General features: G+C 36.6%; 3 protein-coding genes and 1 long non-coding RNA gene across 5 annotated transcripts; 3 read left to right on the forward strand and 1 right to left on the reverse strand.

Annotated features, from left to right (window-relative positions):
• Positions 1 to 3,544: 3,544 nt before the first annotated feature.
• LOC108362820 (uncharacterized) lies at positions 3,545 to 24,485 on the forward strand. The gene is made up of 3 exons (XR_001847516.1): positions 3,545 to 3,555; positions 7,822 to 7,829; positions 24,292 to 24,485. It is a non-coding gene; the product is annotated as an uncharacterized LOC108362820 (long non-coding RNA).
• LOC108362808 (cuticle protein 16.5) lies at positions 8,680 to 9,387 on the forward strand. Its single transcript, XM_017615953.1, has 2 exons — positions 8,680 to 8,691; positions 8,795 to 9,387. Exons 1-2 carry the CDS (start codon positions 8,680 to 8,682, stop codon positions 9,227 to 9,229), a joined length of 447 nt encoding a protein of 148 aa, XP_017471442.1. The 3' UTR covers positions 9,230 to 9,387.
• LOC108362807 (shematrin-like protein 1) lies at positions 13,401 to 14,148 on the reverse strand. The gene is made up of 2 exons (XM_017615952.1): positions 13,902 to 14,148; positions 13,401 to 13,826 (listed from the first exon to the last, which is right to left on the reverse strand). The coding sequence occupies exons 1-2, from the start codon at positions 13,911 to 13,913 to the stop codon at positions 13,401 to 13,403; spliced, it is 438 nt and encodes a 145-aa protein (XP_017471441.1). The 5' UTR covers positions 13,914 to 14,148.
• LOC108362810 (uncharacterized) lies at positions 22,579 to 23,458 on the forward strand. Of its 2 annotated transcripts, none has more exons than XM_017615955.1 (2): positions 22,579 to 22,771; positions 22,964 to 23,458. In XM_017615955.1, the coding sequence occupies exons 1-2, from the start codon at positions 22,751 to 22,753 to the stop codon at positions 23,351 to 23,353; spliced, it is 411 nt and encodes a 136-aa protein (XP_017471444.1). In that variant the 5' UTR covers positions 22,579 to 22,750; the 3' UTR covers positions 23,354 to 23,458. The 2 variants fall into 2 exon arrangements, with proteins under 2 accessions (XP_017471444.1, XP_017471445.1); XM_017615956.1 differs by having other exon boundaries at positions 22,610 to 22,642.
• Positions 24,486 to 26,858: the final 2,373 nt, after the last annotated feature.

Here is a 26,858-nt window from a genome sequence, read left to right on the forward strand (position 1 = left end):
AGTGGAAAATTATTTTTGTCTTCATACACACCTCTCTGAGGGATCTTTATGAGAAAATACCTCATTTTGCATCTATTACAAGTTGTTATTTTATCATGAAGGATGTTAGACTGATTGGCCGAAGTCTTTTTCGAGCCCATAATAGGTCTTTCCCGGTTTTTGAAAAGAAGACTACCTTACGTGTCTCTTCTAAACTTTAGCATCTACGGATACACGCCATCTGAGTCAGGGTACTTAGAGTCCTCAAAAGAGACTATAAAAAGCTTACTGACTTATGAATCCCTATCAGTGATGTTGTTGTTGTAATAGTACAAAAATTCCCCAAAGAGTCTTTGGAAATGATGCTGAGGTGACAGTCTCAAATATTAATCTGGGTTGTTCCGCTGCGTTTCTTAATGCGGAAGGTAAAATTACACTTATGGTTTTCGCGAAATCAATGACAGCCATCCCGAAGAAATGCGCGATTAACGAGGCGTGGTGAAAATACTGTAAGATCATGTTACACTCACCACGATAAAAATCTTGCGTATTGACTGCAGTGCCTAGGATGGGTAAGGAAAGTATTTTTAGTCACACAGATGGAAAATTCAGCCCAGCTGGGGAAATGTTCGATAACAGTCTGTGGCTGATCGACTTCGCTAAAACCCCCATAGCACCAGAATCTAACACAAAAATATTCATTAAACTAAATGCGTAATTGCCTTTGGACCAACAACGAGAAAACGCATCGCAAATGTAATAAGTCTATATTTTTTTATAAAATTACTCAGTTGATAACTAAGTTGCCTATCCTGCAAATAAATATTTTTTTACTAAAATTGTTTTTTTTTCGTCGTAGTCAGTGCTCAAGAAAAATCATAAAATAATTAATTATGACGAAAATATTTGGAAAAAACTAACCTAAATAAATGCTGTTTACATAATCTTTTTCTTGTTGGTTTAGCTTTTCTCTGCAGCATACATACATACCTACTAAAACATGTGCATCGCTTTTGTGTGGGTGCTATACATAGTTAAAATAGAAAACGTATAAAGTGTGTACCTACTAAGCACCCTTTATTGTTTTTAGTGTACTAAATATTTAATGTCAGTTAACTGCAATTAGCCGCAATATTTTTTCATTTGTTGCGTTTATGCGTTCTCCCATTCGACGAGCATGCGCGTAGCACTTAAATTTGGTGCATATTTACTGACTTTAGTATGTTCATATCTGCCATACTTATGTCTACATACATGGCCCGCAATTATGATTACTGCTTGGACTAGCCCAGGGCACTTGTTTGAGCACCCAAACTAGCATTATTACAAAAATGTTAGTTTTTTGTGTGAAAATTTGGTATCTGCGCTTATTCATTTTATGCTATGCTATTTAAATCAAGTACATACAATGCTTTCGAACGAGTACAGGTGTGTCATAAGTACATACAAAATGTTGTTTAAATACGAGTACTTACGCACGCAAATGTTACAAACATAGAAATTTTGTTGGACAATTTTTTGTTGCAAGCAACTTTTGTCGTGATTACCTTGCAATCGCAATTAAAAAGAAGGTGGAGTTAGTTAGTTAATAGTTTGTATGTTTTTGCATTGAAAGTAACAACGAAACTTTGGTCATTCTAAGATCATAGGACGCGTATTATGGGTATGAGTGGTTAGTTAAAGAGAATGCGCTTATTATCCACCTAAGTGTAACACTATGTACTACTAGAGACCTGCACGAGTAAGTAAAAATATAACAAATTAATAATCGCCGAGTATGAATAGAAACAATGCGAATATTTCAACTTAAATTTGACATCGTTGGCAAAGCATCGTTTCACTTGGTAACAAACGGATATTCTTTTCATATGAGACGTTTACGATGAGCAAAGTTCGATTTGAAATATGTGTCAAAAGGACAAAACTTAAAAATTTTTTGAAACGTGTAAGCATTAGAAAAAGAAGAATTGTACGGGAAAACAGAAGTGCTGAATAAAATAAAATCGGGCTATTATTTCGCGATTGGAGCAACAGGCTCCAGTGACGTATGGAAAAGCAAAAATTATAAATACCTGCATGTCTGAAATGGGGCATTTTAAAGGGCAGAAGAACATAATATGTTCTTATATATTATAAAATATGAATTATAAAATTTAATAAAAAATTCAATAAGGGTTGCTTTTAAAATTTATTCATTTTTTCTTTGGACGGAGAATTATTAAATCTTTTGATTTATTCCTTTATTAATGGCGATGTCTCAAACATGTGATTTTGTTGAATTTCGCTTAACTTTTTTCCCACTTGACGCACTTACGGCGAAGCCAAAATAATAATCGTTTGATGCTACGATGTCGCATCGGCAGAATCGGCATCGTGTGAGCGATTATACGATTCCAAAAAAGCATCGCTGTACTCATAAAAAGATTACTAGCACTCGTACTCGTACGATACCGGAATCACTCGTGCAGGTCTCTACTACATATGTATTTACATACTTATGTCGTTTTGGTAGTATTACTTTACTAGATTTTCGAAATTAATTGTTTTAGCAGGAATTTTTTTTATGTATTTATTAGAAGCATACCTCAAGGCCTATCTTACCTTAATGCTGACTGGTCAATAGAATATTGCCTTTTTGATTTTTTGAACTTGATTAAACTTCGCATCCAAGGTTTTTATCCGAAGGGTCTTTGAGTCGCTGATTACAAACCTGAAGTCAGTTTCAAAAAAAATCCAAAATGGCGTATCCAATATGGGAAATGAATTTTTAAAACATTTTAAAATTTTTATAACGTTTCAGTTTTCAAAAATTCAAATTATTTTTATGAAATTTGATATCCAAAGCTTCCTTGAGTCGCTGATTACAAAACTGAAATAAGTTTTCAAAAATTCGAAATGGCGGATCCAATATGGCGCTCGTGGTGTTCTCAAAGCTTTTATAGCAAAGGGTTTTGTACGCCTCGTTCACATCTTTCGAAGTGCCAATCCTTGATGTGCAAAGACCTTTGTTACTTTAGAATTAGAACTGACTTCAGTGACATGTGCCACAATATTAGTTGCGATCCAATACGCGTCCAAACTAGGCAGAATTATTCAGATTTTACTTAATCGTGCACTCTGCAATGCATAATGAAAAATATTTATTTACTTGTATGAGTGGATTCTAATGCCGCATTTCCACTAGGTATTAAAATGATGAAAAATTGGAGGCATTTAAAAAATGCAATGTGGAAATGAATTTAATAATGACAGTTTTTTTAACGTAGCAGCAAGAATATTTTTTAATGCCCAGGTTTGACATTACAATTTTGCCATTTAATGCCCAGTGGAAATCCAGCATAATGAATTTGTAAGTATTTTTAGTTATTTACATACAAGTGCGAGCTGAGTGTGTTTACATACAAAATAAGCAAAATTTGACAAGTAAAATCTGGAGGTTATGTTGAAATAGGGATGGAAAGGTCGACTCTGACTTTAGTCAAAAATCGACTTTTTGGTGAAAAAAATAGACTTTTTCAAATCTAGTTCTGCCGCTTGAAGTCGAATCGAATCGACCTTCACTCGATGACTTTTTGAGTTATTCAATTATATTCAAAAATTTTTATTGAGCTTGAGGCCGTTTTTAATGAAAAACTTATTGTTGAAAAGCATCAACAATTTGAAAAATGGTAGAAGTGATAGCTATTTCGGAAATCACAATTTTTCAAATTATTGTTGCCTTTCCACAATAATTTTTCATTAAAAACGGCCTCAAGCTCAATAAATTTGTTGAATAAAATTGTTATAAGGCCATAAAATAACAAAAAACAAACAACTTAAGGATGAGCACACCTAAAAGTTTAACATTCTAATGACAGAAATATTAACGAAAACCAACAAAACCAACAACCACATGGACAAATGTGAATTGCAGTGGAATAGCTGCACTTGATTGAAGTAGGCTTAACAAATGAAAATAGTGCAAAAAGCAACAAGAATTACAAGGCAAACTTAGCACAGTGCGTGGGCAACTGGCTGAGTCAGTGGGATCGTCGGTTCGAATCCTGCTGAAAGAAGTCTGATGAGGAAATGTGGTGATTTCCGAAATAGCTATCACTTCTACCATTTTTTCAAATTATTGTTGCTTTTCCACAATAAGTTTTCATTAAAAGCGGCCTGTAGCTCAATAAATTTTTGAGTATAGTTGTTAGAAGTTATTATTTTTACTAGAAAGCGATACCGTACTTTTTAGTCTTACTCTCTCGCTCTGAGTAAAATTTTATTCTTTACAAGTTTTATTGATTTAAGTCCGAGGAGTTCGGGATTGGACTTATTATGTGTTAGCAGGAAGTACCTTACTTTCTTTCACTGTTATATTAACCCCTTTCTGGCACGCTTTAGAGTTGATGCCAATAATGTCAATATCATATATATGTGTGATGCCACGGCTATGTTTTCAGATGAAAAATTGAAAAATTTAATTCCATTCCAAAAATTTGTGTGTTTCGTTTGTTTGTGTAAAATTTAATTTCGTACGAGTAAGAATTAATTGAAAAAGATTTGATACGAGTACATTCGTACATAACTTTATTAAACATAGGCAATTTGCATTATCAATAGTACTTTATATTTTAACTCGAGGCCAGACCATTGTATACGATTAATAGGCACACCTGTCAGGTTTTGGAATACACTTTACTGCAAGCTCGTTAAAAGTAATAGCATCGCCCAAATAAAGACAATAAAGAACAAAAATGGAATACATTAAAATAAGCTAAAGTTTTACTTTAATGAAAATAAATTGCAAAAGTCTTAAATGACATTGCAGATTACATACAAATGTAGATGCATATTTGTGCTTATAGGTAAGCACTTGTAAAGACAATCAGGGGCACTTTATTATGTATGTATGTTAATGTATGCCTATACTTATGTACATATGTAAATGTATATTTGTACCTACGTATCTACACAAGTATGTAAGTATGTATATGCCCACAGCGATAATCTTTTACAGCCGATCAAATTGAACTGTTACTTGCCGAATGCATAAAATCCATTTGAATTGAATTGCATTTGCTCCGTTATGATGCTAGCTTGTTGCCGAAATTGCTTTAAATTTGCACCACGCACTGCACTCGAGGCAAATGTGGCAGCAGTGGCAGCATAAGCGGCGGCAAAACGTTGCAATACTAATATTGGAAATGTAGTAGTAAATAAATATGCAGTTGCCACCAGCGCTCTTTTTTAATGCAGCAAATCGTTAAACTTCTTCATTCATTCGTGGGTATACCAAAGTAAAGCTGTCCGTCGTCACTGCCGTTGCCGCCCATCAAGGAAGGTGTGGCCGAGCTGAATGTGAGCTACATACATTAGTGTATTGCGTGCGTGGTAGGAACTGGTATACAGTAGTAGTGAGCGGGTAAATCGAATTTTTTATAAGGTAATGAGATTTCCATTGGAAGTTTGACTATGCAGCGTAAGATTAAATTTTTGAAAGCTCAGAATAGGATTGTTATGAAGTACAATGCACATTCCCTATTCTCCTTAAAACGTATTTATCCTTAATAGTAATTTATGGCATCAAAAAGGTGGAAATTATTACATTTGAAACTTAGAAAAGAAATTCGCTAAACGCTTATTATAAAAACAAGATGTTCCCTAGGGATAGCAGAGGTGCTTTTGAAATTCTTCAGGGACAAAGTTCTCTGGTTTAGGATCGTTGGGCAGATGAGCCAGCTTAACCAAGTTACCCGCTGATAATCCCTTACAAAGCTGGACTAGAAATTTATAAGTTAGAAATCAAAGAAGTTGAGAGATATTCTTGGCGTGCGTCCATGGAAAGCATACAAATTTTGAGGGGTCTTGATCCATGGCGTTATTGTTTAAAAGACGAGGTAGGTAGCGGGAAGTCGCCCATGCTCCACTTTGATTCTCATTTTCATGCCACCCAACCCCATAAGAAGCCTGCCATATGCCATTTGTTGATTTCTCGGGTGATTAGCAACGAGTATTGAAAGTCTTTGCAGTTAGCGGGAGCAGACAGCTTTATGCCAGTCCAGTTGCAAAATACTCTGGGGGTGGCGTTGCGTTGGCAGTCTTTTATCTTCACTACTTGTATTGTACGAGTGTATATCCATAGGGCTCAGCGGGATATTTATACCAAAGGCCGGCCAAATCTTTCATTACCTTTCATCAGAGCAATACGATTTTTTTTTCATTCCTGCTTAAAACCTTAGATAGGCTGATTTATCTGCATATTAGGAATTGCCTGTAAGGAGCTCAACATGCATGAATGAAGTGCTGGCCGGCCGAGAACATATTGCTCACGATAGTGAAGTCAATAGAGGAAACCTTCTTCAGTATAGGCGCCTTCTCGACATCGAGGTGGCTTTAAAAATTATCCTCTCAGGAGCGTGCCTAAGATCACATACTAAATGGTCTATTTTGAAGTGAATTGGGGCAGTGCCTGTCTGTCTATCATAGGTTTAACTGGGACACACCACTGTGTGGTCTTCTCTAACTGAAAGGGATTGTGGTCGTAAACCTGGAACTAATGAACAGCGGCGGCCGACGGGCGTGTTTACTCACAAGGAATTATTAATTGCTCACACCACTCTAATATCAATCGGAGATATTCACGTCAAGCACTTGGATTTGATTCATGAAGGGAAGCTGTCGTGGAAACTGGGGACAGTAAATATGGCATCAGCGGTTCAAAGGACAATAGCTATGAGATGGGTCTTCTCCACTAAAGTTATTTCCTGCCTCTATCAAACGATAGTGAAGTTTTAGTGAAGTCCTCATTGGATGGCCACCCCCATCGGAGCCAGCGGGATCATATAGGATGACTCCTAACCACACTGGAATCAATGGGGCACATAAGAACTCACCCACTTTTGATTTTAGCTTCATCTGGACACTCGCAATATTTTCGTAGGCATCGCCTTTACATTTGATAACACGAGTCACTACGTTACTAGCCTTACATCAGCGCGAAAATTAAAAGAAAACATAAGTCTCGCAGAAGCAGTCGGTTGGCAGCAGATTTGCGCATCGGCGGTTAGGGAGGGAAATATGTATTCTGATAGCTTTAGGAAATGCCTCACCTCCCCTTCGGTTGCGTTTGAGCAGCGATGCCGCATGAAACTATGTGGCAAATGATGTAAACGTACGCATGGCGTTTCTAGCCGGGGGTAGACCAGGGACAAGAAATCGACAACCCTCAATTCTGGTTGGTGAATTGGCAGGAAGCTGCCAGATTGGACTCCACGCGGTTATATTAAGTATTGCACCGTATTCACATTGCTACAGCTGCTTGGCGTACGACGGGTGGCATCAGCTCACCACTTCCTCTTAAAATACCCAGCTTTTGATAGACTATGGTTGAAAACCGAAAAACTATTTTTTTGGCTTTTTGGCGACCAGTGCTAACTGAGAACTTTTCTCAGGCGGTCACTTCAAGAAGCAAGCAAGGCAAGTGTTGTATAACACCTCTATATAATCTATACTACATTAACTAGATATCAAAAGACATTCAAGCCGTTGCCATTGCATCAGTTCATAAATTAAAAAATACAAGTTTTCATTTACGTATTTCTCATTGTACAATGTACATGCATGTAAGTGAGTGTCTATGAGCAGAAAAATTTTAAGTCTTTTCCGGCCATTCAAATCTCCATTAACATACATTTAACTGCGCACACATGCACATGGGATTAGCTAAAGCGGCAATCGGTGTGAAAAAATCGAACGAAACTCCCATTACTGCTTAGAAAAATCGATCGTATGACTCATATTTTTGCAATTAATTTTTGTTTATAATTTTCACAGAAGCCAATCAGTCGCCTATTCTCATTAGAGAGCGAATTGTATGGCTAGCTCTGTGTGACAAGCGCAGCCTATTTGACCACCAGCCATCTGGAATCGCCTGCAACCTGTTACGCTGAACAAAGAGTAATATTTTAGAAAAAAAAATTGCCTACAATTTCCATGTTACAACAACGATAAAAAAAATACCCTCAATGCTGACCCATTGGTAGGCGCAACTCTTAAAATTACCAAGTCAGTATGCCACTGAGACAGAGTGACAGTGAGCCGACAATGCCGTCGACGACCAAGCAAGCCATTGCCTCACAAAGGCGTCCACCCCGGCCTGGCCGTTGTGGCACAGCAAATGCACATGTATTTTCAATATGTGAATGTGTTTGTGTGTGTGTGTGTGTGTGTGTGTGTATGTTAGTCATGTCAGGCCTTTCGGGCAACTCAAGCGACTCTGATCCACATTGACTTGCAACGACTGGCAATCAGTTCAACTCGGTTCACTTCAGTTAGAAAAAAAAAAGTAAAAGTGCTTTTTGTCCGTCCAGCTAGCGTCAGCTTCTGCAGCAGCTTAGGCTCTGGTTTCTGGTGTTCAGCTATGCGTTTGCTGCATGCCTCTCAATTGCTGCAACATAACCGCCACACTGCCGTCGCTCGACCTCCCCCCCCCCCACAATTCGTGTGCCTGCGACTAGGTGGCGGATTTAAAATATTTTGAAGTTTCTATTCCACCAAAGCAAAAAAATTGTTTGAGTGGTATAAAAGCTTTTGCACAACGCCACCAATGAATCAAACTGTTTTTCGTGTTCTTAAGCTACGATCCGTATTGCGCGCGCGTGTTGCTACCGAAATCTGTCCGTACCAAAATCGCATATAAATCTCGCTTAAAAAACAGCAAATATGTTCAAATACGTGAGTACTCATCGCGCGTCCACATCCTCGACTTGCTGTGTTCATTCATTACGTGTGTGTGTGTGTTTTCATTTGTGTTTCCTCTTGTTGGCATCCTTTTCAGGTTGTCGTTGCCGTCTTGGCTTTGGTGGCTAGCGTCACAGCTGCACCAGGATACTTGAGTGGCGCGCATGGCGGCGCTCTTCTGGGTGGCCTGCACTCTGGTCCAGCTCTGTCGTTGGGTCACACCGCACCAGCCCTCTCGTTGGCGCATGCAGCGCCTGCCATCTCTTATGGCCATGCTGCACTCGCTGCTCCAGCTATCTCCTATGCCGCTCCGGCCATTTCGCATGCGCCAGCCATTTCGTATGCCGCTCCAGCCATCACGAAAATTTCTGCTGCACCAATCCTCTCGCATGCCTCCATTGCTGGTCCATCCTTGGGACATGGTTTAGGCCTTGGTTACGGACTAGGACCTGGTCTTGGATTGGGTCATGGTATTGGATTGGGTCATGGTCTTGGATTGGGTCATGGTCTTGCATTGGGTCATGGCTGGTAAGTGTGAGTCGCTGTGGAGGAATCGGAGCCGCCTGGATGGGAATCTCTTGTGCTGCTGTTAAGAGTCGTTCCGTTAATGTGTAAATATGTTATGTAGATACGTTGTAATTTTCTTCTTTTCTTATTTCTTTGCCGAAAATCGCAATGAAATCGTTTGTGTATAAATTTCTGCCGCTGAAAATAAAAAAAATCTTTAAATGCCTAGTGTTTAAATAGATGTTTTAATTTTCAGGGGTTTCAAAAATGTGCGAAGTAATTTTATGTGTAAAAAGTATCTTTTGTAAATATGTTCTTAGATTTTGGACCAGAGAAATTATGACGTGATCATAAGGATAAAAATAGATAAGTATATTGGACTACACTGGCCCACTCATTGAACTTGTGAAATTTTTTTTGGGATACAGCTGTACAAAACCATCCAGAGGTTATAAAAGAAATCGCGCTAAAATAAATTCGCTTTGTAGAATGAACATATTTTTTTACCTATATTTATGTTACGTTTATGTTCGTTAGGCAAATGCAGGGGTGTCGCAGAATAAGAGAAACTGTGGCCATAAAGTTCTCTTGTATCTATAAAGTAAGCCTTAGCCCTTAATGAGTCCGTAAAGGGCCTTGGTATGCGAAGATTTTGGCGTTTTGGTCGTTGTTTTTATAGTTATACATATTCGTCTTAGTATTAGTTTTCCCATTCACTTTCGTATTCATTTCAGTCACAGTCTTCGTACTCGTCTTCGGATCGTATGCGTAATCCTCTTCCTCGTCGTATTCAACTCCGTATTTGTCTTCGCATTTGTCTTCTTCTTCGTATTTATTCCTCTTTATATTCGTGTTTGCCGTCAGTTTCGTCTTCGTATTCGAATCCTTTTTGATATACGTCTTCGTAATTATTTTCGTCATCGTATTTGAATTCATCTCCGAATTTGGCTTCCTACTCGTAATCGTCTTCATTTAAATGTTCGTTATCATCTCCTTTTTCGTCTTCGTATTCTTATTATTTTCGTTTTTGTGTTCGTATCCGTCTGCATATTCGAGTTCGACTTAGTCGACGTAATGGTCTGCGAATTCGTATTATGTTGCTACTACATAAAATTTCGCTATTTATTTTGTAATTGCAACTGGAGCCGTAACTTAGAACCCATAAAAAATCTCTGAAATGTTTGTTTTTGGTTTCAAAATTGGTGAAGTAGAACCGTCAAACGAAGGCGGACAAAATTCAATTTAGCCTATTGATAAATATATACATAGATTCATTTTTGTCTAACAATTAGCAGGCAGGCACAAAGACTATGCTCCGATACCTCATGGTCCCTAACACAGTGTCGGCAATGTGATTCTCCGATAAGTCTTACATATTCGGTGTATATGAAATCGTAGTTGGTTGTGACCACTTAAGTACGCGAGAGTTGCCTAATGCAATTTCTGTTTAATAGCTTAATATCCTTTCAATTGTAGATCTCGAACTGGCTCCATCACAGCTAATCAATATTTCCCACATTCAAAGTGTTTGAGACGGATCCAAATACCTTGATTTTCCTTTGATTTACGAAAATTGAGTGAGGAGGATGAGCTCAGTTTTCACCTTATCTGGAGGTCTAACAGTCCTTCTAGAGTTTTGAGAATAAGGGAAGTTAACTTAGTAGGCGTTGGTGTCTTAGATAATGGCGTTATTTTTTCTACAAAAAAAGTTATCCCCTTCCTAGCACGAGTACTTGGCCGAAGAGGTCAATAAAAAGGTAAGCGTGTTGAGTAGAAAATAAGACGCCATAAGTCAAGGGGTCTTTAGGAATAAATAACACGAATACTTTCCTCAAAGCAAACGGTATGTATGGTATGTATATCTAACAATAACTAGCCCTAAATATATAGATTAGGGGATTTATGATGCCCTCAATACTTCCTTGTAACTGTTTAGGCGCGACCGCTAACACCGAGCATCTATGCACTGGAACAATCCCACCAATACCAGCTGATTTTCGGAAAGAATTGCCAGCATTAAGAAAATTAATTTCCAGTCGTTTAAAAAGTTAAATTAATTAGTAAAATATGGGTATTCATCGAAATCGGTTTGAAAAAACCTTATTTCCGAACCATATATAGGAGGATTACATTCTGTTTAAAAAATTAAATTCCATTTTAATTAAGGAAATCAGATCCGTGAAATATTTATCACAGTGTGCGTGTCGGACGAGAGAGGCTTAATAAGTTTTTAGTTAGGAAATTTTCTAATGGAGTTGCCACCTGTTTGAAAAGTTGAATGTAATTGAATTATGCAGAATTTATGTGTGTGAAGCATCACACACAGAGCAAAAGTAAGTTGAGGGACAATTTTTGTGGTGTGTGAAGATGGTTGCCACCTGTTTTAAAAGTTAAATTCAAATTAGTTCATAAATAAAATAAATAAATAGTTTTCAAAAGGCTTTATTTCCAAACTACATGCAGGAAGGTTGCCACCTGTTTAAAAAATTACATTGAAAGCGCATTAAGGCAATTAGTTTATTAAAATATGAATGGGTGTCAGACGATAGGGGTTTAAGAAGGATTCAGTTTTAAAATATATGAAGAGGGTTTCCACGTAATTGAAAAGTGAAATCTTATTCAACTATACACAAGGTGTCAAAAGAAATATTGTTAAAAAATCTTTAGTTTGAACACTTTGAATATTTTTGAGGTGTTAAAAAAGCGTTGCCACCTGTTTACAATTATTCAAATTATTTATTTATAGATAAATGCGTATCAATAAAAATGGGCTTGAAAATGCTTGTACCCAATTACATATGTGAATTATTAAAATATATCCAATAAGGTTTTATTTTTTGAACAAAGAATTTTTTTCAGCGGTCCAGAGTGATCTAAAATTGATATTTTTAAAAGGAAAAATCGACACCATGTGGCCCCTATCTTCACTCAGAAACGGCTAGACGGACTTAGACGAAATTTGGCAGACTACCATGTGGAATATTTTTTAAGTTGCTACCTGATAAAAAAGTTAAATTAATTTTCGGCATTTTAACGCCTTTCGGGTTCACTAGTTGATACCTACTACTTCAGTACCAATGGGTGAAAAAGAACCTGCGCGGATGACTGTTTTACATATCGTTTTTGAAGGAAGGAGAAGTTGCTTTCTATTGCAATAAAATTCGGTCCAGTTGCGGTACTACCCAGCCAGCAAGAAAACGTACATTTTACGAACATTATATTTTACGAGGGCTTCTCGACCGGCAAAAAGTTAAATTAAAGCTCGTAAACAATAAAACAAAAAAAAAATTTGTCAGTACAAGAAAAAGTTTTCTAGTTGTTGGTATGTAATTTATAAGCACATACGAATGCTTTTCCGATCCGTTTACGACTGTGCGTGGGTGATCCACAATTTCAAACGAAAAAGTTGAATAGTAAGCGGCTACCATAAACGACTTCTTATACGGGTTTTTGTTCAAGAAAATATCCAGTTACGAGCTCCTTTCGCGGCGGAATTGAGTTGAAAAATTAACATGTCGATTATATCGGAGATGGTTAGTAACGGAAATGCCGCCTAAATGTATACTTTAATATTGATACTGAGTTATAGAATAGAATAAAGATAGAGATAAGGGAGAAGACAAAAGTATAAGTAAATATAGTGATAGGGATAAAGATGATATTAAAGAAAAATAGATAAAAATACATATATATTCTTTTTTCACACATCACTTTCTCTGTGTGACATACATACAGTGCATTGTACATATATTTTAGTTTGTATTTTATTTTGGTTTTTGGCATTTGACATTTGCATTCGTTAAACGAGAATTAGAGTAATCAATAAAAATATGTATATAGTACGTAAATGAACACACTTGCTTACATACATACAAACATACATATGTATGTATGTATGTATGTACTTACTAACGTACAAGATTGTTTGTGATAATTGGATAATTAAATACAAACAAATTCAGGCATTTGTACTCCTTTAAATTAGCGCTGTTCACATTATAATAAAGGTGTTTAATAAATGAGGTTGGGGCCACAATCGCAACGTCATGCATACATACTAACAGAGAACACCCCTCAGGCGAACCACTACAGTATTGCTATTTGATTTTCGTTTCGTTTTTTTTTTGAACTCTCAAATACAATAAATTATGCATTCAAAGTTCGCCGTACACCGCTCTCACCACTCGCTGTCTCTTCTACCAGCCATGTCCGTAACCATAACCATGTCCGTACAGTCCTCCCAACAAGCCATGCCCTCCATAGTATCCATGGCCTCCATACAAGCCATGTCCCAAGCCATAGCCGTAGCCATGTCCGATTGATATGGGCGCAGCGGCGATGGTCTTTGTCACAATTGGCGCCGCTATAGTTTTCGTGATGATGGGTGCGGCTTGAATTTTCGTAATCACTGGCGCTGCGGCAATCGTCTTGGTAATGATAGGCGCTGCGTAGCCATGATCAAAGCCACCATAATGTCCATAACCATAGCCGCCACCATAATGCCCATAACCATAGCCGCCACCATAGTGGCCGCCCAAACCGTATCCACCTAAGCCATAGCCGCCAAGAAATCCTGCGAATGAATTATGCGCGCATGAAAGCAGCGTCAAGCCAAGAACCAACTGTTGGATGGGTAAGAGAGTTGGTTTTGTTTTTTTGTTTTTAATTTTGCTAACACAAAGCGTACATAGACTTACCGATTTGAACATGTTGAGCAAAGTTAAAGCTTCCAAACGCCAGTGGAATGATGATTTATCCAATCTTCGATGCACAGCAGGACACCGCCGCCTAATTTCTTATTTCACAAAAGTTATTATCCCCTTTAGATTGGTTTACGTTTAACGGTCTGGTAAATATTACCAGCTCGCTAAGATCACTTCAGATCACTGTGATTCATCCGTGAAGCGTAAAGCACTTTTTATAGGCGCCAACTCATTATTTAGATCAAAAGCCACATTAGACAATCGTCACCAAAAAAGGACACACGCAACTCAGTAGTGGCCAAAATGACGGCCCGAGTAGAGGCTGCAAGAAATTAAGTTAGAAAAAAATTTATCAAATTAAAATGAAAATTGTTGCATGAGTGTCTAATGTGGTACGTGTTGGCTGGCGAATACCTTTGCGCGTTGCTACATTCATTGCATTTGCTATACTTTTGCCTATTAATGCATGCAGTGTTTGCTCCGCAATGGAGTTACCTGATTCATCGTTTATATGCCACATTAGTGAGATAACGATTTCTATGAAAAGCAAAAAACAAATCAAAATCAGTCGCCTACATTTACGCCTTACTCGGGAACTTGTTATTCCAGACTCATGCAATACTGCTCTCGCACACACACACACGCGCGCCTAAGTATATCTTCGCATAATATGGATTACATGGTTACGCACCTAGCGAGATTTCGTGGCACTCATTTTGGCAAATGCATTGCGTCTGCATGCGGAGGAGACACCCAGTTGTTGATCCACTTGACTTTAAAATGCAATGCGTGTTTTATGTCATTTTAACAGCCTTGTTGACTGCCGACAACAACAAGAAAAGTAGACGGTTAACTCATAAGTGCACGCTCGCTGTTATGCTAACTAGCGAATATTTCTAAACTGGAAAGAGTAAGAAAGGAAATGTCTTTAGACGAAAATAGGATTTAGGTTTTTATGAACTCTTTTGTGATATGAATTTTGAAATTCTTGAAATTTGGCTCTCTTGATGTTTAAATAAGGGCATTCGGTAGGTTATTTGTTGCTGCCACCGCTTTTGCTTGATTGAAAATGAACTAGTACTTCTCCAACTCATATACCAAAAATCCATGATTGTGGCCACACTATACCTGCTCGAATAAATCAAGCTCTTCTCTCATTTAGTTAATAACTTGCAAGGAAGGGAAGCTGGTTATCTGACGACAACTACTCTCAGCATGTGTGCGTAGTGCTATCTATGTACCTGAAAATCGTGGCACTACTGCGAGAAGGAAAATAAAAGATGACCGACAGAACTCAATTGCAGAACGACCTGGAAAATCTGCTCCAGCTTCTACAAGACAAGGTCCGACTCACTCATTCATTCTCTACAAAGTCCTCCTAGGCAAGTGACAGGATTTATAACCATACCCTGCTTAATTTTGTAGCACGCAAATGCCGCACTTGCCACGATGAGTTCCAGGGAGGTCGTTTACACTTCAATCGAAGTGTTTCGTTTCGTTTATTTTTAAATACCTCACCGCTTCCTCTTTAGGAAAAATATATCGCTTTTTGCTTCTATCGAAATTTGTTATAAATTTTTTTTTTTATTTGAATCATGGCCAATTCCACCATATAATAGTGGAAATTCAGTGCCAATGCTACTGGCTGATATCTGGCAAAGAGAATCAAAACAATTCGTTTTACATAAAATTCAATTCAAGAAATTAAGTATTTTTCAGAAAAACGCCTTTCTGTATATTTTTTTGCTCTGGCAAGTTTAATATGCGCTTTTTTTAAGTCTTGGTAATCTTTAAGTCTTCCAAACCCTTGCAAGTATACGCATTTTAATGTTTGCATAGTTTTCCCATAGGGAAACTGCAGGGGTTTAGCAAGACTTAGAGAATATCCCCAATATTTTATCTAAAAATCTACCGTTTGGTAAGTGAACGCGAACCAAAAACATAAAAACCAAACTATTTTTTATTTGAGGAATGTTATTTAACTTTTCCAGCGTTTACAAAAGCTTTGAATCGAAAAAAAATCGTAGCCCCAATGAAGACACTTAAAACGCTTCATTAATCGTTAGTCAGATTAACACTCCAACAGAATTGAAAGAGTACAATGGAGTTTCCTACGGTTTGCTCCTCTACCTCTACATTTCGTCGACCCTCTCCTATCAATGGGCTGAATGCCAACGTAAAACCGGCTTGCAAAATGCGACGGCTGTATACGTCATACTACTTTTAGAAATATGTACATCGACAGCAGCGGCACCTATTTTTAGGTTCGAATTATACCAAGATATTTATGTTTTCTAAAACATTTTTTGAATATATTGAAGTATAATGAAATCAGGCTGTAAGTACGACCTTTAAGAAAACTTTATAGCTCTTCATTCCAAGCATGGTTTTATTATATTAAAAATAATTGTGGTGTCCTGAACAAGACTAAAGCGATTTTAATCAGAGGTTGCGCAGATGTCTGACTTAACTGACGTTTTCAGTTCAGCGGATAGATTCATACTACCACCGTTTAGTGATCATGGTAGGAAAATTAATCAGTACACCGTGGCCGTGACGAATGGCTTGCGGAACAGAGGGGAAGGCTGTGAGTCCACAATATTATTATGGCCGCGGCATAGTAGGAAAAATACAAACGGCATACTGAAACTCAATGATCTGCAGTAAGAGTCCTTACCGGCGTCATCACAGGACACTCTGCTATAGCAGCAATACTTCAACGGTGACGAATACCAACAAGTAGGTACTCTCTGCAGAGGCTGGCATGATGTGGATGATGGCATGATCTGTATCGATGTTCAGGTTTACAGAAGAAGCGCCTCAAGCACTTAGGTTCACGCTTCTTAAACAGTGTGGGCGAGGTAGCGGAGGTGGAACTGTTGAATCTCCTCGGCTTCATCAGGAATAGTAATTAGTTCATTAGAATAATGACTTAAAGCAACTCTTTCTATTATAGAAATAATTCCTTGTGGGTTTTCGAGGTGTTCAGAGCTTACTGTGGACAAACGATTTAACAACACAGCCAATTCCAAAAATACCCAAGAGCATTTTATTCCTCAAAAATTTGTACTGAGGTACTGAGGTACTGAGGTGAAATATGGAAATTCGGAACAGAAGTATTTATTATGCAGTAAAGTTTTAAATTCGAAACTTAACTCGTAAGCAAAAATATTTTCAACGTTTATTTGGTCTAATTTATGGAGACAAACCTTTAACGATAACTCACAGCAAGCAACATGAAAAGTGAGATCACTGGATTGTCCGGGCTTCGATAAATCGGACACCAAATTTTAGGAAACTTTATTTTATTAACAGTCTCTAACATTAACAGTCAGTCCGAGTACTTATGCTGAATTTTTTCTGTCATAAAAGATAATGTTTCTTTATATTTACATATATCTGTATGTACTATCCATAAAAAATATCTAATAATCTTATCAAAATTAAATTATTTTTCCACCTTAAACATGCACTCTATGTGTGTAGGAACATGTAAAGCTCGCTACCGCCTACACTCAACGCCTCAATACATCCCACTAGTTGACACTAGTGGACACTCTGTACTACGCCGTAAATCATAAAATACAGATTTTCTTGTTTCTCGCATTTTTCCGAATTTTCCTCATTTGTCTCATTCCCAACACTTATAAGCGATATAGCGACTTCGCGGCAGCAACGCCTTTTTAGACAATCGTGAATTATTGCCTGTCGCGCATGCGCTGGCGATATGTAACTTAGCAGCAGCTATAGCAATTCAATACTCTCAGCTCAATAATCACAGCCGAAGCTGCTTTTCTTGACTGCACTTTGAGATGCTGGTATTTGAACGGCATGGCATCTTGGCGTCTTGGCATTTTGTGGTGTGGTCTCATTTCATTTATTGTGTTTATTTGTTTGCCTTCACTTTCATTCTACGATTTAGCGGTTGACTATGTGCATATGTGCGGTAGTAAGTCCTGGCCAGCTGGAGATACTTAACATTAGTTGTTTGTGTTTGTGTTTGTGCTATGCTTTACTGTGCCATATTGTATAATACGTATAAATTGGTTTGTATCTTTAATCTAGTTTGGGTGAATAATTTCGAGTTTTCTACATTTGGACGCCTTAATTTCGCTTTTGTTGCCTGAACATGCGAGGTAAAAATGCTAAAAGCACAAATGAATAGAAAAGTGCATATTACGCCACTTGCCACACTTTGAGGCAACGTCAGTTATGCCACAGTTGGTTATATATATGTGGGTAAAAGCGGCCACTATAAAAGGCTGTGGTGTACTATGCCACAGCAGATCACATTGGGATAATCATTTAAAATTGAAATGCATGTAAAATGGTCGTATTGTTTAATTATTATCTATTAAAATAGTCATTTGGGTATGAAAATTTAAATTCAACTTCGCGATTATATGGAAAGTCTTCATTAGCCTGTCTGTGGATCGGTAAAATTATAGCTTAGCCGCACAGAAAGAAGTCGGAATTGAATTCCAGTTAAAAGAAATCTATGGAAAGGATAGTCAAAGAGCCTGGCCAGTCTAAGACCCTTTAAAGTTTTCCAAAACATATTGCGTTCTGAGTATACCTGCGCAGTAATTATGGCTTTCGGAGAAGACCAACGAATACCACAAAGTAATTCCCATGCTAAATATAAAGACAGATCCTTCTTGTGACTGCACAGTAACATGGTACCGATCACAGTGTGACCATGTTTCTCATTGTCTAAGTTCTAAGTGTATCAAAGTATTTCATAAAAAAGTTGAAATTGATCATCCTGTTAGCCCAAGTTGAGATTGCTGATACTTCGACCTGGAGCACAGTGGTCAATCTGCCTATTGGAATTGCATGTTTGATGTGAAGTCCATAAATGATTCTCTGTACATTTGTCCAGAATTCGCGATTTGGAAAACCAACAACTCACAGTACGTCTCCCTTGTCATGGAATCAGAAAGTCCGACCTTCACATCTATCCCAAGTTAAACTTTCTTTGTATAGAAGTCATTGCTGGAACAAAAATATTAATAGAAAAATATCTTCGAAGCCACTCCATAGTCGCAGTTGAGCTAGTTCTCCATTATATAGGACATGCCAACTTTGAAGTTAATTGGGTTTTAGTATGGCGGTTTTTAAATTTTTTTCAGGATGCATAGACAATCTAAAAAGTCGTCTACAAGCCGAAATAGCTGGTGGGGCTTTTGCAAGAGTTTTATCGAAATGGGAGTTCCAACCAAGCCATTTACCTAAAGTCTATATTTACTAAATATTCTGCCTCCCCAAGGTATTCAAGTACTGCTCCTACAAGAGTAACCGAACCGAGGTTTAGTTTGTATCTCTTTGTAAGCGGTACAAGAAAAGCTTTGGCATATTTAAATATGCTGAGGCTCGCGCCTGGTCGTCTGCATGCTCCCTTCAATGCTCTCACACAATGTCTGGACTTACATAAACTGGTCTTACGAGAGGATTAATAGTTGAATTCTGTCCTTTACCCAGAGACACATACATCTCTAAGCATATTGGCTGTAATGGACACAGCGGCTTTCGTTGTTCTGTTCAATAAAAAACAATTAGTCTGATAACAAATTCCATTTAGTGCAGCGTAGAAATTAAAACAAAAATTTGCTAAAACAAAGGATATAGATCAAATATCGATGTATTATTCCGCATGATAAATGGCTAATGGTAATGCTATGGGCTTCATTTTGTTTAGGATGGTATAAAAGTTACTGTACTCTATGTGTCGAAGGCTTTTAACTTTTTTTCTAAAAATAATATGCCTTGAGTGGATCACCGAATTCAATACATACCTTTATTTCTGCTTTTTTACAAACTAAAATCGAACGAAGGATCTAAGGTATAAATGTCGACTTGTTTATCGTAGATTACTTAGCACCCTGAAAACCATTATGTTTACTTTTAAAAATAAATAATTTTTAGATCTGGCAACACTGAACGTGATTTTATTCATTTTTCCATTTGCAGTAAATAAAAGTAAATTAGAGTAAATAAATTGAAATTAAATTATTAGTTTGATTTGGATATATAAATGCAAAGACTAAATATTTGAATATATATATATATTTTTTAATTACTTGCAACCAGTACTAAAATCACTCGTATTAGCATGTACATATCGAGCTCTAACCCACAAAATAACGAGACATTTTTTTCTAAATTTTATTTTTGATGCAGAAATATTCCTAGAGCATCTAGATGCATTTCTGCATCGAAAAGAAAATTAAAAAAAAAAATGTCGCTTACGTTATTTTGGCGATATATGTATACATACATACGTATTTGCCACATTTTTATGTCAACTTTTACACACATTTTGCCGGTAGATTAAATGAACTTGAACTTGAAAACCAGTTTAATGTGAAGTTGCAACAAGCCATACATTGTTGGAACGACGTAAAAGATAACTGATAACGAATGAAGATAATGATGAAGTTCATTACCACAGCAAATGAAATGAATAAAAAATTAAATAACTGCACGATAAATGACAATAACTCCGGGTAGTTCATAGAAGACGTGGAAGAAAGAAATAAAGAAAGAAGCAGCAAAGTAAGAAAGAAAGATCAAAGTGTAAAAGGAGAGAATGAAAGAAATATAGAAAAAAAAGGAAACACAATTCTATTTTATATAAAAGAATGCATGAATTAATTTGTTAAAAATGTAATTTTATACACACTTACAAGTAAAAAGTATTTTACAATACATATATTCTTACTCATACAAAATATGGTAATGGCAAATAGGAATGTATTGATTGAGTCCTACATAAAAGAAAATGAAAAAGGTCTTAAACAAAGGAAGTAATGCGCAATAAGGAAAGGTAGACTCGTTGTTGAAGATATAATAAATTTATCGAAGACAGGCACGTAATCAAGCATGAAAAGCACTCGTGCAAGAACCAAATACTTACATATGCAGGTATGCAGGTATCAATAAATACATATAAAGAAATAAGCATATATCTACGGTGACCATTCGTACCGATTTTGAGAAAATTGTCCCGCTGAATAGTTTTTTAAATTCGGGACGTATAAGTGTCAAGATTTTTCATATTTGTACCGATTAAGTTCCGGTTTTCAGTGTTGTCTTTATTAATTTAATTAGAGTCTCCCTGTACTCTGGCCCAAAAACAGTTTTTCGTACGAACGAGGCAGCACTTTCCTTTTCACAAAGGACATAGAATATAAGGGAGCCATAAACATAGCCAACATCCTTGTTTTCTATGATCTTTAGTTATGTTTTATTCTGTCAAACTAATGTTCTCGCTATATTGTCTAAATATTTTTAATGTCTTTCCAATTGTTTGTTTGGTGTTTTTTTTTGAATGAAATGATTCTAACTTTAATTAACTGAAATTAAAAAAAAATAATACTAATTCTCTCGAAAAAATCATGGATATAAAAAATAAAAGCTATAGCTACAGTGACGAAAATATAAATAGGGAAGAGACATTTTAGCATTCTTTGGGTATTCCTCTCGATTATTTAATGGTTAGTATTAATGTTTATTATTTTTTACGAAAGTGTAGCTCGTTATCAAACAAAGACTATGTAAGTCAAAACTTGAAACTTCGTACAAAAATGCACGAAATTCGACAAAGATTCATTAATATTTTGGAGCTTTTTAATCAGATTTCTTAGAAACGTTGATGAGTACCGTTGATTATTGGTAAACCTTTTGTGGAAGTTGTTGCTCATTTTCTCCATATAAAAAAAATTTTAAACAAACTAGGTACTTTAGATTGAAGAAAAGGCGCGAACAAAAAATTGCCAAAAATCAAGGGTACTACTTCAAACTTTCCCTTTATTATACTAAAATTTAATATGCTACAAAACTGCATACTCAAGAAAATTCCAGAAAATCTGATGAAAATGTTTAAAACTTTGACCAACGTTTGTTAAAATTCGTCGAATTTTTTATAAGGTTTTAAATTTTGACTTACATGTTGTTTTTTAGATAGTAAGTTATATTTTCATAAAAAAATAATAAACATTTTTTAAACAAAGAAAAGTAACCAAAATTTGCTAAAATGTCTTTTCCCTATTTACATTCTCGCCACCGTATATATTGTGTGTATAGATTTTTGCGATAATTTTTTATTTTTTTTCTTTGTTTTGCTTTAAATGAAACTGTATTAAAAGATGTTATGTCTTTTTATTCTAAAAACAAAATTTTTTTTTCAGATTCGATGATTTAGAAATGTCCCGATTTTTGGCCGCAGAAATCTGGTCACCGTACGTAAATCACATCACATAATTAAATGCCCTGTAGGAATTGCTGTCTGCTCAACATTTTATAAGAAATAAGCTTATTCGAATAAGTACATTACTAAACGCAGTGCTCATATTCAGGCCGATCTATGTATTTCAATATGTGGTCTAGATTTATTGAAAATTCTGTTAAAGTTACAATCCGCAGCGGAGATTTTTCTATTATTATATTTCACCCGTAATCGCATACAGTGGGCTTTCTTAAATATCTCTGTTATATTCCATTTTAGCATTGACCCACCCTAATCTCTGCGGTTTTCGTAAGTTTTGCGAAATTTCGCAAGTTCCTACAGGGTTTTTACATTTTAGGTATGTATGTATGCATGCATGTGAAAATGAATGTCTGCATCGAAGACAAATTACCCATTGGAGGCAAGTAGAACTTTATAAAATGCCACGCACAAGAAAACAGGTGTCGTAGTTTAATTTAAGAAGCCAAGGTCTACTGAAAGCCAGCAGGTTTGTGACCAACGTCGGTAAAAGAATAGTGCGAAAGAACATACCTATAGAAGAATATAATAATCTGAATAAAAAAGCAATAAACTTCAACAAGTTTCATATCAGAGAATGTCGTTCTTTAATATCGATGTGAGTGATTTTGTACAAGTAGTACAAGTACAAGTGCTTAAGCAGATACATATACATACTTATATTAAGGATTCTTTGTGTGTACATAAAGATTTGTTGTTTGCGCATCTCAGATAATGATAATGAGTTTAAATACACCGGCGATGCCAGTCGTAACCTTGAGCTCATCAACAATTTTTACAACTTTCACAGATGCGGTTGTTGACCTTAATGCTGTTGTGGTTTTTGTGTACGAGCACCACCAGCCAAGCAGCACCTACAATTAAGGAAGTGATTGCAGAATCAGCATCAGCTAATAAACCCACAACAATATTGCCAGATATTGACACTGAAATGCAGTCAAAATTACAAACGGCTGTTGAACAGAGTACCAACGTTGCTGCTGTGAATGATATTGTCGATGATGAGGCTGCTGCTGCTGTTGCGGTTGCCGCATCCGCTGAGCATATGGCCACTGACATTGTGGCACCATTAACTCACATTGCGCACATTACCTACGATTCAGTGCCGGTGACGCACAAGCCCGATGATCATAAGCCACTCTTTCATCGGGAATCGCACGATGAGTTGGTAAGCTTGTAAAATGAGGAATGTGAAGCTGTGTAAATCGAAGGCAATACTTAAAATATTTAATGTAAGAAAACAGCAAAATGAATTGGAAATATAAAATAAAGTCGGAAAATTTAATTAAATTTGATTTTAATTATGTTTTATGTTGCTATAAATTTTTAATGTCTATATACTCGTATCTACATATGTACATATGTATACCTGGTGTGATTTTGTTTACATTAGATGAGTATCAAAGACAGTTACACTGCCGGAACAAAGTATTGGCACAGCAAGTTTTCCACAGTATATGCAAAAATTTTTATTCTAAAAAGCTTTGTATAAAAATATGGTTCATTCAATAACAAAAAAAATAAAAATATAATTCCTAAACTTTGTTCAAAACTCGCGAAAATTCAGCAAATTTTCATCACAATGTTCAACTTTTTAATCAGATTTGTTGAGTAAGCAGTTTTGCAGCCCATTAAATTCTTGTAAAAAATATGTAAGTTTGGAGTTAGTCAAAAATCGCGTTGATTTTTGAGAATTTTTTTTGTTGAAGGTGTTTTGCATTTTTTCCATATAAAAAATATTTTTTGTATGGAAGAGACTGCGTGAAAAAAATTGCCAAAAATCAACGAAATCATGAAAATTTGCTGAATTTTCGCGAGTTTTGCACAAAGTTCTGGAATTATGTTTTTATGTTTTTTGTTGTAGAATTAACCATATTTTTATACGAAATTAGCGAAAAAATATTAGAATGAAAATTATTGCATATATGGTGAAAAATTTGCTGTGCCAATACTTTGTTCTGGCAGTGTACATAACACTGTCCTACAAAATTAAACTTATTTGCGCCCATGAGAAAATCAAGCATCAAAAGTACGTCCGCCATATTGGATGCGGCATTAAACATTTTTTGTAGTTATTATTTGGCGAATGCGAGGAGTTGCGCGCCAAGCAATTAGTAGTTTATGCTTTAGATCAGTGATGCCCAAAACAGCGCCCGCGGGCGGAACTCTTCAAAGCTCTCTGTAGATTTTATATCTTTCATGGGCACTGCCTTGCCCGCGGGCAAAGTTCTTTTAAGCTTTCTACACATTTTACATAGCCGCGCGTAGAGTAAAAGCTCTCTATGCCCATCGCTGTTTTATATGGACGCGCACAGAGTCCTCTCAGAGCATCACTGCTTTAGACCTTATGCTGAACAATTTTTCGTTATTGTCTTGAGAAGACTATTAAACTGAAAAAAAGTTGGAAGTTTTGTTTTTTTAAAGCCGTCGCCCCTCGATATGCAATGAAAACCCTGCAAGCGTACTTCTGCTACAAATAAGCTTCGTAGCCCGTTCATAGGGCTTCCACAAACCAATTAAAAATTTTCGATTTTTTATTCTTCTACTTTTAATTAATTTTCATTGAGATTAGCATTATCTTTGAATCAATATTTAATAAAAAAAATATATAATTTTAAATCATAATTTATCTATGTACACTCGAGTTATGTTCGTATTTAAAAGTTTAGTTCAGGTACTCTATGTATGTATTCATTTAATTTAACCCAGAATGGGCGCAGGCGCGGCAAAGCGTAGAGGTGCTGGAGCAAAAGGATATGCAGCTGGGGCAAATGGCAAAGGAGCAGCCAAGGGCGCAGCCAGCGGTGCAGCCGCTAATCTAGCGGGCGCAGCGAAAGCAACTGGCGCAGGGGCGGCAAAAGCTACTCTTGGCGCTACTGCAACAGGTGCTGCAATAGGGGCAGGCACAGCGAAAGCTAACCTAGGTGGCGCGGCTACAGCTAAGGGTGCTGGTGCGACTGGTAGCGCTACAGCATGGTTGATGTGATGAGCATTGAACGAGGATGCGTAGGGCGCGACAATGCCGGGCGCAATAGCGGCAGCAGGCAGTAGACCAGCATTGGCTACAGCGGCGCAGGCGAACAAAGCGATTAGCTGCAAAAAGAGGAAAATGGGTTGCCATGATTAAAAAATATTTAAATTGAAAAAAGGAGCTTACCAAAAATTTACAGGCCATTTTATGTGATTTTTTTTTTTTTATTTAGTTTGAGGTAGAAAATTTCTTGTGAGCTGATGTTAATAGCCCGATGGTGTGAACGACTTTGATGCATATTGCGCACTTTGTGGTAACTTTTATAAGAAGTGCAATTGATTGTTGTCGAAAAATAATAATATCTAATACAAAAATAAACAAATAAACAATAGACCAAAAATTTAGCGAATGACTTTGAAAATGCAGCAATAAATATTTGGAATAACTTTTGAGAAATATATAGCACGTGCCGTTATGCGTGGTGCATTGCCACCCCCCTCTCAACGCACGCTTCCACAAGCCCTTTAATGAGGCAATACAAATGTATAGTAATTCGCCTAAAACAATTGCAAATTTAATTATTTAATACACCCAAATAGAGTTCGGTTTTTTTGTGGCCATAAAATTGCAACAAACTGTATGTATTACCACAAGCGTACAGTACACGTCTGCACGCCTAGCTTGGCCTTTGTCACACTTTCGTGCGTTTATGTGCGTTCCCATTCCACTTTGGTGCCCCCAAGTGCATCCGAGTGTCAACAAAACATACACTCGTTCATACCTACCCTATGTATGTATGTATGTGTGCGAAATAGCTACGTAAGTTTGTACATCTACTCGCAAGTGTCACAAGCTGCCGCCCGCAATCAACGCCTGCGTAATCGACGGTAGTAATGAAATAATTTAATTTCCATTAATACTTGCCGGCAAATTGTTTTTTATTGGCTCGGCAAATCGATTGGTATACTACGAATTACCGTTATTAGACATCAACCGATAGCAAACTATGCCAAGTGACTTTTTTATTGCCGCACGTCGACTAGTTACTATTACTATGTACGTACAGTGGGGTGAATTTAAGACCACTGGCATAAATATGTTAAATATGTAGTTATGAGCTTTTATATCAGAAAATAGATACCGTATGGTTCGAATGGTAACACTTACAGTGACTCAAACAAGTGACCTGTTGATTTTTTTTTTTTATATTCGTAATGTCTTTTGAGCAAATGTTTTTTTGTTTGTTATTTTTCTAAAAAAAATACCGCCCAAGCTTGACACAAAATTTGGTAAAATTCAACACGTTTTTATAAAAATTTTATCCTTTTAATCTGAAACAGAACATTTTTGTGTATGCAGTTTTATAGTCCATACAATTTCAGTCTAAAGAAGTGCAAGTTTCAACAGTTTGAAAAATCGCGTTGATTTTTTAAATTTTTTTGGAGACTGCTTTTGCAGTTTTTTTTTATATATAATCAATGCAATTTACAAAAACTGGCCTTGCTTATTTTGTTGCGTATAGAAAAAGTGCAAAAATCTGTCACCGAAAAAAATTCTCAAAAATTGGACAAAAATGCCATCCCTAGTTAGCAGACAGCCAATCTCTACTGGGCTCCAGGACATAGTGGTATTTTAGGAAATAGGGAAATAGGTAAGTGGCAAAAAATCATACCAAAATAATCAGGAGGCCGTAAATTTTGTTTCCTTTTGGCTG

The sequence above is a fragment of the Rhagoletis zephyria genome, unplaced genomic scaffold, assembly GCF_001687245.7.
Source record: "Rhagoletis zephyria isolate East Lansing unplaced genomic scaffold, Rhagoletis_zephyria_1.1 Rzeph_scaffold_01106, whole genome shotgun sequence".
Taxonomy (NCBI): domain Eukaryota; kingdom Metazoa; phylum Arthropoda; class Insecta; order Diptera; family Tephritidae; genus Rhagoletis; species Rhagoletis zephyria.

What these genes read in the sequence shown, in the direction of transcription:
- LOC108362810 (XM_017615955.1), top strand. Translation starts at nt 22,751, where the DNA reads ATGTCGTTCTTTAATATCGAT. An exon ending in TGTCGTTCTTTAATATCGAT is followed by an intron (nt 22,772 to 22,963) that starts GTGAGTGATTTT and finishes CAACTTTCACAG; the next exon opens with ATGCGGTTGTTGACCTTAAT.